This window comes from Rutilus rutilus (genome assembly GCF_951802725.1).
Source record: "Rutilus rutilus genome assembly, chromosome: 4".
NCBI classification, from domain to species: domain Eukaryota; kingdom Metazoa; phylum Chordata; class Actinopteri; order Cypriniformes; family Leuciscidae; genus Rutilus; species Rutilus rutilus.
In genome coordinates this window covers 19005885-19025589 of record NC_140212.1, presented here as the reverse complement: position 1 = coordinate 19025589, position 19705 = coordinate 19005885, and the positions used below count along the sequence as shown (strand labels likewise).

General features: G+C 37.9%; 1 protein-coding gene across 14 annotated transcripts in view; it reads right to left on the bottom strand.

Annotated features, from left to right (window-relative positions):
- Nucleotides 1-599: 599 nt before the first annotated feature.
- Nucleotides 600-19705, bottom strand: part of il15ra (interleukin 15 receptor subunit alpha) — a 26094-nt gene continuing 6988 nt past the window's right edge. The window contains exons 2-10 of one of the 14 annotated variants that reach the window (XM_084407542.1): nt 15702-15893; nt 14283-14309; nt 12938-12964; nt 12547-12624; nt 12247-12465; nt 9549-9587; nt 1223-1261; nt 1034-1112; nt 600-934 (exon numbers count right to left, since the gene is read on the bottom strand). In XM_084407542.1, the coding sequence (XP_084263668.1) occupies nt 730-934; nt 1034-1112; nt 1223-1261; nt 9549-9587; nt 12247-12465; nt 12547-12624; nt 12938-12964; nt 14283-14309; nt 15702-15893 (905 nt within the window). In that variant the 3' untranslated portion in view covers nt 600-729. The remainder of the gene's footprint in view (nt 935-1033; nt 1113-1222; nt 1262-9548; nt 9588-12246; nt 12466-12546; nt 12625-12937; nt 12965-14282; nt 14310-15701; nt 15894-19705) is intronic. The other 13 variants (XM_084407535.1, XM_084407545.1, XM_084407544.1 and 10 more) reach the window with 13 other exon arrangements.

The following is a 19705-nucleotide window of genomic DNA, read 5'->3' as shown; positions in this document are numbered from 1 at the left end:
AAATGTACATTTACACACAAACTTACGTCCAACTGCAATTTTCAGACGCCATCTTTATTTTTGTAGCTCAACTATCATCGAATGGAAAGCACAGAATTGTGGGATATCAAAAGCAGCGAAGGACACATCTATGCTGCCTTCAAAAATCTATCAGATGAAGGTATCCCAGGAGACAGGAAGTGAATATGGCAAATAACATTGTATTTGGATGTGCCTTGATGCCTTCCGTCCTTGGAATGTGTCCTCCGAAGGCAGCATTTATCAGTTTTCAGACGCAACGCTTGACTACATGATCAAAACCATTTGATAAACCACTAAAAGTTTCTTCCCAGCACATATAAGTCTTCCAAGATGTCTGTTAAAAAGTGATTAATCTGGAAAGCATCTGTCTAAAAACATCTGATAAACACTTTTTTTTTTATAGATTTTACTCACACTCGAAATCAAACTTTTCTAAAAAAAAATTTTTCTAAAATGTTTTAGAGACATATTGATGATGAGCAAACGCTATAAAAAAATCTAATCGCATATCAAATAGGCATCTCTGTGATGGGTGATGTGTTTTGTCATTGATCAATATACACATAAAGACCATGATGTAAAAACAATATAAAACTTTATTAATTTTCTGATAACTAAAGGAGTAGAGTGAGATAAAGTACAATAGAGGAGGTTGATCAAATATGTGCGGTTGAGATGGTATTTCATGGACTGCTAAGGGCAAAGTCTTTAACAGGAGTCTGTTTGTGGGAGGAGCTTGTCACATGTTGTCTGCACCATAGGCGGAGCCTGTTCGTGGTTGATTTGTGTCATTGACAGAGTCTGTTGTGGGTTTGTTGACTGCAATGTTTGGTTCAGCTGATCAGTGCTCAGATGCACCAACTGTACAGGTGTGTAGGAAGCTTCTGGACTGTCTCTTTCTCTGTGTCTTAACCTGTGGGTTGGAGGGTGAAAACAATTCAATAAGAAGCAGCAAAAAAAAAAAAAAAAACTACAAAATAAAACATTCCACAATAGATTTTATAAAACATACCTCCGCCTCCACCAGATAAGGAATACAGCTGATGCTGCCAGGCAGATGATAATTATGCTTGTAACTCCAGCTACTTTTGCTGAAAGAAAGAAAGAACCCATTTTTAAAAAAATACAATGAAGAGCACAAAGTGGAGAAATATTAAATATTATTTGTTTCAGGAAATAAACAGCATTAAATGGCACTCACATGTGTAATACCCAGTGGAGGCTTCCGCTTTATCATTTACTAAATTAAAGAAATTTTAATGGGTTAGTTTGTTCAAAAATAAAAATTCTGTTGTCAGTTCCTCACACTTGTGTTGTTCCAAACCCAAATTACTTTCTTTCACTAAAAAATATGAATAATGTATGCTTTTGTGGAAAAAGCATGAACAGAGCATGGCCAAAAGCTGTAGAGCTCCAAAAGGATCAACACACCATAAACATATAGCTCTTATGATGTCTTCTGAGGCCATATATCAGCTTTCTGTGACGGACAGACATATTTTTTTTCACTTAACATCTTCTCTCTATTATTTAATCTCATGTGCACTTACTTATGTTTTTACATCTAGTGTGATGCATTACATGCAAGTGCCTTCATCTTCTATATTTTAATATGCACATATTTAATCTACATTAAATAGCTATAGCAGAGGGGAAGATTTCCCATGAATAACAACTTGAATTTCTGTCTGCTCGTATGTGTCACGTGGGTTGCAGGAAGGCAGACGGATATGAGGATATATTTTCAATTCGAAGGTTGAATTTAATTAAACACAGGACAGCAGAACAGGTAGCAACACACACTAATTATAACGGAGATCGGACAAAGACTGACTGAACAGACGGAACTTAAATACAAACACAGATGATAATGATTAACGGAACACAGGAGATACAGATGATGATTAACTGAACTGAATGCTAATGCCACTGCCAAATGAAAACAGGAACCAATCAAAACACAAACTGAAAGTCCAAATAAGCACTGACACGTGACAGTATGGCTTCGGGAGATTTACTATATAGTGCACGAGTATGCATGAGTATGACCTACTTTAATGGTGGGAGCTTGACAGTACCTTTAAATGGTATGAACGCTTTGAGAGTGAAGCATACTACCAGGAAAAAATTCATTTTTATGTTTTCATGAATTGTGAGAGAAAGGAACTCCTTAAATGTCATAGGTTGCATCAGAAATTGCATACTTCCCTACTATATAGTAGGCGAAAAACAGTATGTGACAGAAGAATTCAGAGTACTTATAAAAAAGTAGGCTAAAATTACCCTGATGACCTACTACTTCCGGCAAATTTCTGAATATGATGCGCGCATACGATGGACACTTTACTATCACGTGAGGCCACTGGAGAATGGAGGTGAAGCGACACAACTAATGCTGGTAGGTCACATGATGATAACCACATGGCAAATGTAGTACGTCCAGATTACATTCATACTACACACATTCCGGCCGTTATAGAATTTACAGGCCGCTGTTTTTCGAATGCGCATGCGTCGCGTCTGAACGCGTTGTTGTCTTTGGAGCTCCATCGATTTGATTTATAAATCTTGATTTTACTCTTTAAACTTACAACAAACATTTTCTACTTTACCTCACTGAGAAGCACTACTGCTCAACCCTCATAGTTACAACGCGGACTGTTGAGCAGACGCGTCTCAAGCCTTTAGTGATCCAACGCTGGATACTCCTATAGGTTACGTCCGTGGATCACGGCTGAACGCGTCTTCTCAACACTCACTTCCAAACATTTTTCGCCTATCGTGCGTCTACTCTACACCCGTACCACTAAAAAGACGGATTATATCTAAGACTTCAATCATAAATTACAACGCGGACTGTTGAGCAGACGCGTCTCAAGCCTGTTAGTGATCCAACGCTGGATACTCCTATAGGTTACGTCCGTGGATCACGGCTGAACGCGTCTTCTCAACACTCACTTACAAACATTTTTCGTCTATCGTGCGTCTACTCTACACCCGTACCACTAAAAAGACGGATTATATCTAAGACTTCAGTCATAAATTAGTATTAATATTGATAGCATCACTGGTAGCTTCGTTGCTAACTTACTGTCCATCTGTTAAAATGGCGAATATATCAGATGTAAGTAGTCTACCTTTTGGTGCAGGTGAGGACACATTTGAGCTGCACGCACTACAGTCTGAGCTGGAAGCTGTTGAGAAACAGATCCACGACCTTTTATTGAGACAAGCCGAGCTGATAGACCGGCGGTTAGCTCTTGAGACATCACGCGCCGATGCACACAAATCAGTGATTAACGTTACTAACCCGCTGACTCCGACTTCGTCTACTCCGTGCGTTTCTCAACATCGGTCCCGAGCGCCGAGGTCGCGATCAGCCATGGTCTCGTTCACTCCGGCTCCAACACGCCACCACGAAGCCTGGGTGGTTCCGCAGCGGAAGACGCGAGTCAGGTCTAGACCAAGACTCTCTCCGACCCTCCCGGTTTTCGAGTTATCCACACAAAACCGCTTCTCCCCTCTTCGCGAAACAGAACGCGATGCTGTGATCATCGGCGACTCCATCGTTCGGCACGTTCGCACAACGTTAGGTAAAAGTAAGGTGCACAGTCACTGCTTTCCTGGTGCTCGTGTTTCTGAAATCGCTACTCACGTTCCCGAGATTCTGAACGGTGACGAGTGCGTCGGAACTGTTGTCCTGCACGCGGGAGTGAACGACATCAGGATGCGCCAAACGGAGATTCTGAAGAAGACTTCAGGAATCTGATCGATACGGTACGCAGTACATCGCCTGAAACAACGATCATAGTGTCAGGACCGCTTCCCACGTACCGACTAGGACATGAAAAGTTTAGCAGATTATTTGCGCTAAATGAATGGTTAATGTCATGGTGCAATGAGCAGAAACTGCTCTTTGTAAATAATTGGAATCTGTTTTGGGAGCGTCCTAGGCTTTTCCGTGCTGATGGCTTACACCCAAGCAGATTCGGAGCAGATCTTCTGTCGGATAACATCTCCAAAATGTTAAATACCTTTTGACTAGTGACCAAAAGTCCAAATCATAGTCTCTGCTGCACCAATTTAACTGATATAAATACTAGTGTAGAATATTGCATAGAAACCGTGTCTATTCCTCATTTAGTGAGATCAAATAATAAATCTACTGCAGGATCTAGGAAAAATCTAATTGTTATTAAAACAGAAAATGTTGCTATTAGTAAACAAAAACAATTTCTAAAGCTAGGTCTTCTAAACATTAGATCACTCACACCTAAGGCAGTTATTGTAAATGAAATAGTCACAGATAATAGCTTCGATGTACTTTGCCTTACTGAAACCTGGCTTAAACCAAATGATTATTTCGGTCTAAATGAGTCTGCTCCTCCTGGATACTCCTATAAGCATGAGCCCCGTCTGATTGGTCGTGGCGGCGGTGTTGCAACAATCTATAGAGATATTCTAAATGTTACTCAGAAAGCGGGTTATAAGTTTATTTCGTTTGAAGTACTTGTACTAAATGTTACGCTCTTAGATGTTAGATAAACATCCCTATTATCTCTAGCCTTGGCTACCGTATATAGACCGCCTGGGCCTTACGCTGATTTCCTAAAAGAGTTTGCAGATTTTCTCTCAGACCTATTGGTCAATGTCAATAAAGCATTAATTGTTGGAGATTTTAACATACACGTAGATAATCCAAATGATGCGTTAGGGGCTGCGTTTACAGATTTATTAAATTCATTTGGGGTCAAGCAAAACGTCACCGGACCAACTCATCGTCTTAATCATACACTCGATTTAATTATATCACATGGAACCGATCCAACCGATATAGATATTATACCGCAAAGTGATGATGTTACTGACCATTACATGGTAACTTGCATATTACGTACTGCTGTAATATGTCATGCGGCGCCGCGTTATCAACCAGGCAGAACAATCCTTCCATCCAGCATAGATAATTTCTCAAATTGCTTATTTGATCTGTCTCAGCTGCTGCCTGAACCCAAACAAACAGATGAACTAGAAGAACTAACTAGCACTATGAGCACTATTCTCTCTAGAACATTGGATGTTGTTGCACCTATTAGATTAAAAAAGGTCAGAGAGAAAATTAAAGCACCGTGGTACAACAATACTACGCATGTTCTAAAGAGAGAAACCCGTATTTTAGAGCGTAAATGGAAACAAACTAATTTAGAGGTCTTTAGAATCGCGTGGAAAGACAGTATGTCACGTTATAAAAAGGCCCTAAAAGCGGCCAGGGCTGAACACCTCCGCAAACTAATAGAAAATAACCAAAATAATCCAAGTTTTTTATTTAACACCGTGGCTAGACTAACAAATAAACAGACGTCACCCGAACAAAATATCCCGTTACAGTTTAGTAGTAATGATTTTATGAAGTTCTTCACTGAGAAAATAGAAAGCATCAGAACCACAATTGTAAACGTTCAATCTTCAATTGCGCCTTATAATTTAGCCCTTAATTATCACCCCGCAAGAACAATTACAGTGCTTTACAACTATAGAACAAAGAGAGTTAAATAAACTTATCACTTCATCTAAAACTACAACATGTTTATTAGATCCTATACCAACTAAGCTACTGAAAGAAGTGTTACCTATAGTGGAAGAGCCTCTTCTCAATATTATTAGCTCGTCTTTATCTTTAGGTCATGTTCCAAGAACATTTAAACTGGCAGTTATAAAACCTCTCATTAAGAAACCACAATTATATCATAATAACCTAGCAAATTATAGACCCATTTCAAATCTTCCATTTATGTCTAAAATATTAGAAAAAGTGGTGTCCGCTCAATTGTGTTCTTTCTTGCAAGAAAATGATATCTATGAAAAGTTTCAGTCTGGTTTCAGGCCGCACCATAGCACTGAAACTGCGCTCGTTAAAATCACAAATGATTTACTTTTAGCTTCTGACCAAGGCTGTATCTCAATACTAGTTTTACTTGATCTTAGCGCTGCGTTCAATACTATAGATCACACAATACTCTTAGATCGACTACAAAATGATACTGGTGTTCAAGGACAAGCATTAAGCTGGTTCAGATCATACTTATCTGACCGCTACCATTTTGTCTATTTAAATGGAGAAAAATCGATCATAACTCCAGTAAACTATGGAGTGCCACAGGGATCTGTGTTAGGCCCTCTATTATTCTCAGTATATATGATGCCACTTGGAAATATTATAAGGAAACATGGAATTAGTTTCCATTGTTATGCTGATGACACTCAAATATACATTTCATCACGGCCAGATGAAAACGCTAAATTATCCAAATTGACAGAGTGTGTTAAAGATATAAAAGATTGGATGACGCGTAATTTTCTTTTATTAAATCCAGACAAAACAGAGGTACTACTTATCGGTTCAAAAAACCGCCCACAAATCCTCTCGCAATACAACTTTAATATAGTAGGATGCCCTGTTACTTTATCCTCTACAGTAAAAGACCTGGGTGTTATACTCGATTCCAACCTGTCTTTCGAAAATCATAATTCATATGTTACAAAAACCGCCTTTTTCCACCTTAGAAACATTGCTAAGCTACGTAATATGCTATCAGTTTCTGATGCAGAAAAGTTAGTTCATGCATTCATGACCTCGAGACTAGATTACTGTAATGCTTTATTAGCCGGTTGTCCTGCAACCTCAATAAACAAGCTACAGTTAGCCCAAAATGCCGCCGCTAGAGTTCGTACTAGATCAAGAAAATATGATCATATAACACCGATTTTATCATCACTGCATTGGTTACCTATAAAGTTCCGTATTAATTACAAGGTATTGCTACTGACTTATAAAGCCCTAAACGGCTTAGCTCCAGTCTATTTAACGGATCTTCTATCGCCCTATCAACCATCGCGCACTTTAAGATCACTTAATTCAAGGCTTTTGGTCATACCTAGGATATCCAGAACCACCAAAGGAGGGAGAGCATTTTCACATTTAGCTCCAAAACTCTGGAATAGCCTTCCTGATAGTGTTCGTTGCTCAGACTCGCTCTCCCAGTTTAAAACTAGATTAAAGTCGCATCTCTTCAGCCAGGCATTCATATAATATTTTTAATCTTACAGTTCAAATTACAATCCGGCCTCTAGTTAATAAACGCCAGAGGAGAACTGGCCCTCGACTGAGCCTGGGTTCTCCCAAGGTTTTTTTTTTCTCCATTGGGTCACCTGATGGAGTTTTAGGACACCATTAGGTGACTTGATGGAGTTTTTTGGTTCCTTGCCACTGTTGCCTTTGGCTTGCTCAGTTGGGGATATTCTGGGGATATCTAATTTGATTTTATCAATCAATAAATTCCACTAGAAACAAACCTTGTTGTATTATTTTAATTTAATACTGTGAAGCTGCTTTGATACAATCTGTATTGTGAAAAGCGCTATACAAATATACTTGACTTGACTTGACTTGACATTCATACTCTATGAAACATAATTTTTGCGCTCGTGAAGTAATTACTTATTCAAAATAAGTACCTACTCAAGAAAGTATGTGATTTCAGAAGCAGCCATACTGTTGTAATAAAAATGAAGCTGGTTGAGATAATGTCCAGGGGCCTCATTTATAAAGCTTGCGTACGCACAAAACGGGGCTGAAAACATGCATACGCCAGTTCCTGCGCAAAAGGTGGGATTTATAAAGAAAAACTTTATAAACTTTATATAACTCTGACCCATGCGTACGAACGTTTTGGAGATGGAGCACTTTGGCGACACCGATGGTGAGCTGGAGTTAAATGTATTTTTGGTCACTTTTATACAGAAAATCTAAAGAAAATTAAACATAGGCCTATACAGAAAGATTATACAAATACAATTTCAATCACCAAGCCTGTCACTTGAAGCAAATATCCATTCCTTCTTAAATGTCCACGGCAGCGAGCGTGTTGAGCCGTTTAGTGAAACTGACGCAAATAACAGTTTAAATAAATAAAATACTTCTGATATAAACATTTATATTAAATATGCCATTCAAATTAATGGAGTTAAACACTTAAACATGAAATCATTACTGAAGTTACAACATTTTTTTAAATTCAATCATGATAATACCAGATTGTCTGAGAAAATAGTTTCGTGCAAATAATGCCCAAGGCCTATCTGTTTCCATTAAAAATATAAATCAATTAAAAATACAATTCGGCAAGTGGAAAAGATTGAGAAAAACTTTCTCTGAAATGTATTTTACACTATTTGATTTATGTAGGCTATTCAAAAACAAGGCAAGGATAGACAACTACTTGATTTGTATTAATGTAATGTTTATTGTACCGTTTATATCATTTGCATATGATTATTCATCCACGTGATAACGTTTAAGTTATCACGTGGATGAATAATCATATGCAAATGATATGTAGATGAGGATCTGCATAGTAAAACTAGGCGTTGTAAGCTCCATATATGGTTATTTCGGGTGGAGACGCATGTGCGCACAATCTTCCGCTGACTGGGATTTATAAAGTGAATTCTGCGCAGGTTCTGGCGTACGCATGGTTTTATAAGTCTGAATATTTTTTTGCGTACGCCATTTTTGGCTTTCGGGCGCACGCCAAGCGGGAAGGAAGTCGACCGGAAGTTGAAGCCGGCCGCGTGCCACCATCTTGTAGCAGAACTTCACCTGCAGTTAGCATTCCATTGACTCCCATTCATTTTGGCGTCACTTTGACAGTGAATAACTTTACATCTGAGGCGTTTGAAAACTCCATTTGTCCATTATTTATTTCTAAAGAAACACGAAAATGTATAAAATGCTCCATTACCTTGTAGCTTATGTTATGGCCCCGTAGAAGCAGTTTTTGTAAAAGTAGGCTAACGACTGCGTCATAACCACGCGACTCTCTGTCGCACAGTAGAGAAATTACCGTATGGACAGGAGGAGAAGCTCGCGCGCAATCGGGGGGACGTGGAGGCAAAATTACAAAATAATTAATCAGAATACTTAGCAAAAGTTTCTCCTGCTCCTAGCTCATGGACACCTCCTACTCACGCTCTCCGTCTCTGCAAGTTTCGGAAGGGAATGATTCAGATTTCTCATGCCACAGCCACTAGAAGACAGACGGGTTGCTCACGTCACATCTACGTCATCAAGCTCTGTTTGAGTCTGCGCGTCAGGAACGGAAGTCCTAAAAAATCGCTAAAAATGGGCTTCACTTGTCTCAATTGAGTTCCAATGAGATGGCTCTGTCCACTTCTTATACTGTCTATGGGCGCACGTACACTTTTAGTAAGGTTCCTACGCACAGTTTTATAAATGAGACCCCAGAGCTGTAATCTAGGCTACTTTGAATCCCAAATATAAGAGTTTGTATTTGTTTAACACGTAGTCACTGCATAATACCTAATTCCATGTATGTGATTTTATTTTTAATGATTTTACTTTTATTCTAAAGCGTATCTAATCTAATCTTATCTAATCTAATCTAATCTAATCTAATCTAATCTAATCTAAAAGTTAGAGGGTATTTAACTACAAGCAAAGAAATTACCTTCAGAAACAGTTGAGGTGTTCACACATACAGTGACTCCTAATAAAAATGGGAGAAGGACAGAATTACAATGAGACTGAGTTTTGACAGAGTGAGTGCAATAACATGAGGGTGAGAGAAGTTTGGCATTATTATTGTTATAATAGAAAATCTGTCAGAAATATTGCAATAGTGGTGAACAACTCTCTAGTTCATGGATTGAAAGCCAACATGTTGTGGTAAATGTTAATCAACCATGTCAAAGACTTTTTTATAGTGTTAGTCCTGTTAACATTCAAGAGGTAATTTGATTAGGAATGTTTAAAGGAGCAGCAGCAGCAAAAACAAAACAAAAAGAGAGCCATTAAATAAAACAAAAAAATGGTCATGAAATATGAATGTTTTGGCACAATACTTTACAACAATACAAGTGGACTTCATTAAAATAATAATAAAATGATGGCCTAAATTATAAAAAATGTAGGCATACGATACGATCCCTTTAAAGGTATAGTTCACTCCTGAGTAAATACTCACCATCATGTGAGAATCCACTTATCACAGAAGGAGAAATTTAGCAATTTATACAGCATTTTTGAATAATTAACACTATAACAGTAGATGACCATGGCTCACAAAATAGCATCATCAGTCAATAAGATTCTTCTTCTAAGTCTTATGAAGTCGTACTATAGCTTTATGTTAGAAGCAGCTTGGATGTTCTGCTGTTAAAAACTCTCCCTCAAAAGTAATTTAATAACATTCCCTAGCTCAAAAGTCAAATGAGTTGTGAAAAACATGAGGGTGAGCAAATTTTGGGTGACTTATTCCTTACTGGGATCTGCAGCGTTTTTTTGTTAAGATTTAATTATATAGGAGAGAGGGGAGAGAGGGGGGATAGGGTCGGGAAAGACCAACAACATGTTGCTACATGTTGGAGCCAATCCCAGGACACACATCTTTTAAATTTCTCAGGGGGGTTTGCAGTTGAAATCGCATTCCAGGGGTGAGACATTTCCCAGTGACCATTCTTGACTTGTGATAGGCTGATATATAGCTAGAAAAAAATGTATGGACCTCACAATCTACGAATCAGGCAATCCTGTGTGAAAATGACACCACCACATGACCCAGTTATAGCGACACACTGCCTGTTTGTTTGGCTATCCAACAACCGTGCAAAAAAAAAAAAAAATGCAAAGGAGGAGCAGGCCACAAATGCAACAAGGTGCTAAAAAAAAAACCCAAAAAACCCACAGCCATGTTTGCCAGTAAGGGAGCAGGTCGATCAGAATTACCTACACACACGCTGGACACATCTACAGCATGGCTAGCTATCGCCTAATAAGTCCACTTTGTGCAAGCGATGTTGCAACATCTTAGAAAACTAGCACACTGTTTTAGATAAGGGAATACAGTATTTTTGTAATAAAAAAATTGACCAGGAATTTCCGTTTTAAGGACTCAAATTGAAGGACATAAAGTCTTAAAAGGTACAAGAAAGTCGGAGCCCTCCCCACAAGGCCTAACTTTTCGTGTCAGTTGTGTGTGGTTAGTTATATACATTGCAGGTTTTGCAATATGGAGGTACATTTTTTTCTGCATAACAGGAAGTAAGATCTAGTCTGGTTTACATCCTGTTCTGCTTAAAGTTAAAGTTGAACTAAAGTCTTCATATACCAAAAACTATTTCATCTCAGTAATCACTAAATAATGACTAAACAATCCCCACAGGAATCACTAAATAAAACAATTTTGATTTTGAAAACCATATTTAGATTTAAACTACGTAGAAAATTGGCATACAGTGAGCTAAAAAGGATCTATTTACTATTTATACTTTCATTGTTAAGAATATTGAAAAGCAGATTCAAAGGACTTAAGTAGATCAGGTAATGGTGGAAACACACAAAAAACAGAATTATTTTAGTCTCTTTTAACTAAAAAATTATATTCTTGTTCAGAATATCATCTCAAATGCAGGGGTTGGCAATGCCTTTGGCTGGTTACAATTACCATTGCCATGATTGCTAGAGAGTGCACTCAACATCTTTTTCATATAGTTTAGGCTACGTTCATTTATTTACATTAGGCAATAATAGTGCAATACAAATTGTGCTGGGCAATTTTAGTGAATGAACCGCAGTGTGTAACGGGCCTAAAGGAGGCGTGTTTGCATAAAAAGGAGAGTCAATGGCTTCATTTAAATATTGACAATTTCAGCACTGCACCAACTAAACTGCATTGTGGATGGTTAGTTAATAATAGTAATAGTAAATAGTAAGTATTACAATGATGTACCATGTGCAAAAGTGGTGCAGCTATTTAGTGAATTTTACTGTATAAGCGTTAGTACATTTATATAAACACAGCTCTAGCGAAATGAAGATTAATAAAACCGAAAATTCTGTCATCAATTTTGTTTTTCCAAACCTCTATGACTTTTTTTTTCAACTTGTTGTGACACATCTTGCAGTAGGAAGTTTGAATATGTGCATGAGCTAATAAAGAAATCTTGGTTATTATTTACTGTGGAAAAGAGCAGTGTGAACATTCTGCTAAACTTCTCTTTTTGGGTTCTATGGAAGAAAGAAAGTCATGCTGGTTAGGAACAACACGAGGGTGAGTAAATAATAACCGGATGTTATTTTTGTTTAGGTGAACTATTCCATTAATGTTAGTCCCATGCATTTCAACCCATCACAGTGAACGGCTTCACCTGTTGTTGTAGTGAAAGGGCTTGGCGGGGTATGTGATGATGTTGTTGTCATATAATCTCTGCTTGTGAAGCTGCTGGATGTTGAATTTGTTGAAGTAATTTCATTGGTTGTTGTATAAGACTCTGCCTCTTTTGTTGTGCTCTTCAAAGTTGTCTGGTGTGTAGTTCTTCTTGTTTTGTTTGTGACAACTTCATTTGTTGTTGTCAAAGTTATATGCCCTGTTGTGTGTCATATCATTAACATAAATGTGGTTCTACCCAAAAATATCAACACATACAAGCATAATATAACATATTTACCTGTGGTTGGCATGCTTGTGCCAAGAACTGTGGGATTCTTTAATTCTGGTCTTTCTGTGGTGGATGTTGTAGCCTCTGCTGAAGCAAATAAATAATACAGGACACTTTAGTCTTCATAGGGTTTAAAAGTATTGTGTGCAATTTTTTGTTGTTGTTAAAAGACGTTTTATATCCAGAGACATTTATAAGTAAACTATTTGTTGGTTAATTCCCCTAAAAAATGTAAACACACTGTAAGCGCTATCAAAAGATTGCTTGTTTACGTATTTACAGTGACTGGCTCAGTGTGACCAATGTTAGTTACCACGTAGCATAAATGACAAACTTCACTTTCACTTCAACAACAGACGCAGAAAGACAGGGAGGAATTGATTCTTAAGAATGTACTTACTTGTCAAAGGTGGCTTTTTGGGATCAGCTGCAAAGAAGGAATAATAAAATCACCACATTGATCATCTGCTTTCTGTTAGGATGTAAAACTAAACCAATTTATACATTTTAGAATCATCAGAAGAAAATGTGATGTTTCCTAATGGTGATGTGAGTGGTTGCCAAGGCATTGTTATGAAATCACTAAGGTGTTCCGAGTATTTTTTAGCCTGTCGTTATTGTCGTTATTTGTTTTGAGTGGTTTTTAAATGCCAATTCAGTCTGCAGACGGCAACCAATGACAACGGTGACATGTAATCTGGTGACTGTCGGCATTGGTCGATGCAGTGTGAATTAGCCTTAAAGGGTTAGTTCACCCAAAAAATAAAAATTCTGTCATTAATCACTCGCCCTCACATGTCGTTCCAAACCCGTAAGACTTTCTTTCATCTTCGAAACACAAATAAAGATCTTTTAATGAAACCTGAGGGATTTCTGTCTCTTCATTTACAGTCTATGCAACTACCAATTTGATTCTTCAAAAAGTTCATCAAGAGATTGTAAAACTAATCCATATGAATTGAGCGGTTTAGTCCATCGCGAAGAGACACGATCGCTTTATATGATGAACAATGATGTTGCAATGTTTATATGTGAATAAAAGTCTAAATTCAATCTGTTCATCATATATAGCAATCCAGTCTCTTCAGAAAATGTGGACAAAACTGCTCAATTCATATGGATTAGTTTTATGATTGTATTCTGAACTTTTTGAAGTGACAAAGAGGTAGTTGCAGGGACTGTCAATGGAGGGATAGAAATCTTCCAGAATGCATTAAAAAGATCTTCATTTGTGTTTCAAAGATGAACAAAAGTCTTATGGTTTTGGAATGACATTAGGGTGAAGAATTAATGATTTGTTTTTATGATTTTTTTTGGGTGAACTAACCCTTAAGGTTTAGCAAAAGTGCTCTAGGCCCTGTTTACACCTGGTATTAAGATGCATTTTGGTCGACCGGATCACAAGTGGACGACGCTAAATACAGGTGTAAATGGCGTCTCAAATGTTTTGAGGCAGTCCACTTTCGATAAATTCCAGAGGTAGACAAAAAAGCATTAGACCGGATTGCTTTCGTAGTGTAAACACTCATGTGGAATTAAACATTTGGTTGAATGTGTTCGAACAAATCTATAGCCAGAAACTTTTGACTCAAAGATTGCTTGTTTACGTATTTACGTACAGTGACTGGCTCAGTGTGACCAATGTTAATGTTAAAACCACGTAGCATAAATTACAAAACTCACTTTTCACTTCAACAACAGACACAGAGAGACAGGGAGGAATTGGTACTTATGATTGTACTTACTTGTCACAGGTGGCTTTTTGGGATCAGCTGCAAAGAAGGAATAATAAAATCACCACATTAATCATCTGACATTAGGGTGAAGAATTAATGACTTTTTTTTTTTCATTTTTGGGTGAACTAACCCTTAAGTTTTAGCAAAAGTGCTCTAGGCCCTGTTTACACCTGGCATTAAGATGCATTTTGGTTGACCGGATCACAAGTGGACGACGCTAAATACAGGTGTAAATGGCGTCTCAAATGTTTTGAGGCAGTCCACTTTCGATAAATTCCAGAGGTAGACAAAAAAGCATTAGACCGGATTGCTTTCGTAGTGTATTGCTTTCGACTCGAGTATTTTACTTTCAGCGGTTAAGAGTGTTGAGAAAAATACATTGTAGAGGAGGCTAGTAACAAATCATTGTAGAGATATAAATTATGTGATGTTAGTTTGAACTGTTACCACTGATAATGTACCAAATACCTTAATTAAGGAGAGTGGAGATATTGAATATTTGATCACCAACAAATTTGCCAAGCTACCATTCGAACAGCAGCTACATATTTAACAAAAGAAAGAAAGAAAGAAGACTCCATGCCTAAGTTGGATATAGGCTACAGCAATCAGCTTTTTACGGACATTTAAAGGGACAGAAGGATGAATTTTTGCTTCAAATGATAGGCTAGGTAAGTGAAATTATATTTATATTATTTTGCTGTATATGTGTAATTTTCTGTACATTTGATGTCTAAAGTAAACCATTTTAAAGTCACAGTATGTGAGATTGACAGCTAGCGGTTGAAATGGGTACTGCAGTCCAAATTCAAAATAATGGAGAAACTTGTTTCCCCTGCCCCCTTCTGCTCAGACTTGATGCTCATTGAGGACACGCAACAGGAACGAGCGCAATTGACAATGAAAGGCGAGCAGATTTGCTCACTAAGTTGGTGATTTGATTTATTGATATTGATATTGAGTTAATATCACGTTTTAATATGCTCCGTTCATAGAGATTTTTTGATGGGTGCGGAGGCTTTTTAGGGTGGGTAGAATCTGCGATCTCTGACCCAGTTTGCCAGTCTGTAGATTAGGGCAGTCAGATTTGACAGATTTTGCAGAAAATTGTGTAGTGGATGATGGGCACAGACTCTGATTAGTATTTTGATAATTCAGTGGCTTTAATTATTAATTTGCCAAAACAACTAAGACAAAAAATGTTAGAAGGAATCCATCTAGTATCTAGAGCCTCGCACGTGACATTCAAAGTAAAAAAATAGAAGTAATAATAGAAGTCGTGGCCACAAATTAAGAATTCTGCCCCACTATTTAATCATTTGCTCCCTCATTTTATTTATGAAGTGGTCATGATTTAGCTAAAGTAAAAAAAAGGGAGCGGACATGTCATGAGCCCTGGACATCTCTGCAATAAGCAAGAATCTTACGTATGCACACAAGGCGAAGGTCGGTTTTCCAGTACGTGGTGCCATTTTCCATTTTTGTGCAGCTGATGAGGTTGGATGTTCCTGCTTTCCTCACGTAGCCCTCTGCACACTGAATGCGAATTTTCATATTAACAGGTTGTTTCTCATTAAAAGGAACTGCGTGGCTGGGGACATTCCAGGGTTCACAGAAATCTGAGACAAAGTAAGAATAATGTCACAATAATATCACACATACAATCAAAGAAACTCAGATAAAAACCAATTAATCATTATTGCATTGATATTATAAATAATTGATTCTCTGAAATGTGCACAAATCAACATGCACAATCCATCTGTTAACGGAAAATACCAGTGACTTTATGGCATAGTTTCTCTCTTTTTCCCCTTTCAGTTTTTCTTTTAAGGAAGAGTTTGGAGCTTGGAATAGAGGGAAAAAGTATACAATATCTACAGTTTTGATAATCCTTCACATATTAGTGCTACAAAAATGAAAAAATGGTAAATGGAAAATTTTTAAGACAGACCGAAACTGGATTTTGACCCAGTGGAAACTGTATACAGGAATACATCAATACATCACAGCTTTCTGTACACATGGAATACACATATCTTTCCTGTAGCTCAAACAGTAGAGCGTTGGCGCTTGTAACACCAAGGCCATGGGTTCGATTCCCAGGGAAAGCAAGAATAGACAAGAATGTAAATGTGTACCTTGAAATGCAATGTAAGTCGCTTTGGATAAAAGCGTCTGCCAAATGCATAAATGTCACACAGCTTTCTGGCATCAGGTAAGTGAATACCGAAAGTCAGAGTGGTACTGTGTACACATTTCTTCACAGATTGTTTGGTGACCCTGTTTAAATGTAATTCACTGGAGCAGGCAGCATTATCACAGTCTTTAGGTTCGTTTTGGTGCTCTCTCATTTAACATGTGGAGAAGACATTTACATCAAAGACTGAAAGCCATGTAGCAAAAAATCATCCCAATATTGTAAGGTTGAACTGTAACCTCTGTGTGTTTTCAGAGTTTGCTTTGGTTCATGATTTGGTTTTCCGAACTGGAGCACACCAGAGAAACAAACCTGAGTACATTTGAGAAAAGAAAAATAAGGGGTCCAGTTGTGATCTTAGCTCTTCCTGGTCACATGGAAAATATGTTATTACGTTTTACTTGATGGTTACACTGCATGACATATTTATTATTATTAAATAAAAAAATAAAAAAGTCTAGAAAATTTTATAAAAAAGTCTGTTTAAAATCATTTGAAACCAACATAAAGTCTGAAAACAACATATGGTTCAGAGGAAGGTCAAAATAATTGTGATACAAAAGCCCTTGAGCACATGTTGCTGTGCAAAATCTCTCCAGTACATTTTTAGACAAGACAGTGCACATAGCTGTTCAAAAAGGAGAGAATAAAGTTACAGTTTGGAGGGGTATGTTACTCCTCTAATGGAATGAGGAAATAGTGAAAAACGAATCATTTATCATCCACCTAAATATAATTAAAAACAGCCCTGAAACACAATCACTTCAAAACAGTGCTTATCTCACTAGCGTTTAGTGACAGCGTAGAGTAATCTCACTGAATTGGAAACAAGCCTAAATTTGGAAACCATAACCAGTATTCAAAAGGATACAGTACTGTAGGGGGTGGGAGCATTTGTGCAATAGTGCTTTCGCAACCTCTCTGACCAATCTTAAACCACTATGCAACACCACAAACTGAGAATCAGAATAGGAAGAAAAGTGATTTAAAGGAGTAATTCACTTCAGAATAAAAATTTCCTGATAATTTACTCACCCCCACGTCATCTTTCTTTCTTCAGTCGGAAAGAAATTAAGGTTTTTGAGGAAAACATTCCAGGATTTTTCACCATATAGCGGACTTCAATGGGGCCCAACGAGTTGAAGGTCAAAATTGCAGTTTCAATACAGCTTCAAAGGGCTTTACACAATCCTAGCCATGGAGTAAGGGTCTTATCTAAAATGTATATCAATGTTTTTTCTGATTGTTTCGCTAGATAAGACCCTTATTCCTGGGCTAGGATTGTGTAAAGCCCTTTGAAGCTGTATTGAAACTGCAATTTGGACCTTCAACTCGTTGGACCCCATTGAAGTCCGCTATATGGTGAAAAATCCTGGAATGTAAATTATCAGGAAATTTTCATTCTGAAGTGACCTAATCCTTGAAGTGAATTTGAACGTGGAATGGTTGTTGGTGCCAGACAGGCTGGTCTGAGTATTTCAGAAACTGCTGATCTCCTGGGATTTTTCAGGATTTGGCGTAACAGCATGAACGCATGGATCCATCCTGCCTTGTATTGACGGTTCAGGCTGTTGGTGCTGCTGTAATGGTGTGAGGGATATTTTTTTGGCACACTTTGGGCCCCTTAGTACCAATTGAGCATTGTTTAAACGCCACAGCCAACCTGAGTATTATTGCTGACCATGTCCATCTCTTTATAACCACAGTGTACTCATCTTCTGATGGCTACTTCCAGCAGGATAATGCATGTCACAAAGCTCAAATCATCTCAAACTGGTTTCTTGAACATGACAATAAGTTCTGTGATGGAAAGTTGTCTTCCATCACTGTTTTTACTGTGTTCTTACTGTTCGTATGCATTTTATAATATTTACATGGGGTTTGCTATTTTACATTTCCTGTTTTAGCTGAGTGGGCATGGCCTCAAAGAAAGTGCGAACTGGAGGGGAGCGCTCATTTTAGCTATTTATGGAAAAGTTTTGCTTGTAATAAACATCTTTTTGTATGCTAACGCCGCTCCAACGTTTATACCTTGGTGCGATTCTCCTTGTGATCGCTCTGGTCACACACACAAGTTCACTAAACTCAAATGGCCTCCACAGACACCAGATTGCAATCCAATAGAGGACCTTTGGGATCATGTGGAGCTGGCGATAAACATCACGGATGTGCAGCTGACAAATCTGCAGGAACTGTCTAATGCTATCATATCAATATGAAACAAAATCTTTGAGGAATGTTTCCAGCAACTTGTTGAATCTATGCCACTAAGGCAGTTAAAGGCAAAATACTATACTAGCAAGAGTGTATACGATGTTTTACATCAAGGGTATGATACAAATACATGATGGTACGTCTAGAGCAGGGTTTCTCAAACTCGGTCCTGGAGGGCCACTGTCCTGCACAGTTTAGCTCCAACCCTGATCAAACACACCTAGCTGTGAGTTTCTAGTGATCCTGAAGACATTGATTAGCTTGCTCAGGTGTGTTTGATGATCAGGGTTGGAGCTAAACTGTGCAGGACAGTGGCCCTCCAGGACCGAGTTTGAGGCACCCTGGTCTAGAGTGTATAAAGATTGACTTTATGAATTTACTTTTTCACCCTCGCAAGTAGTTTTTTTTTCTCAATGGAACACAAGAATGATAAGGGCTTTCGCATCCGGAGGAACATTTTCATGGTTCCTAAACTATTTGCAGAAGTACCCGGATTTTGCCGTGTTCACACTGTAGGAACTAGGAACGATTTTAGTTCTATGAACTCCTTTTGGAAGAACTAATTTAGCTCCTGCTTCAGAGTAGGGTCTAAACCAGCACTACAGGAACTACCAGTGACGTGTCGTGTACGCCGATTGGCCGAACGCGCGCAAAACACCAGTACCTGCCATTAAAAAAAAAAGCTGTTTACACACACAGATTATAGCCTATATATTTACTCCAGAAACTAACTCTACGAACATTAAGTCAGGGGGCCAAAACTGATATTAAAACTTGGTTGGACACTTTTTGGTACAAGTATACAACCTATCCAGTATTAATATTTAACCCCTCAACATGTGTTCTAGCCAGGTTGTCAGCTTAGAAAATGTTTTTTTGTCCATTTTAATACTATATTCTTAAAAGTGGTAAAAGCGGATTTTTTTCCCAAAGTGCTTCCATTTTCTTCCATGTTGCCTATTGTAATTTTGGGCAAATGTGCAATATAATCCAACTTATGTGCAAGCATGATCATTA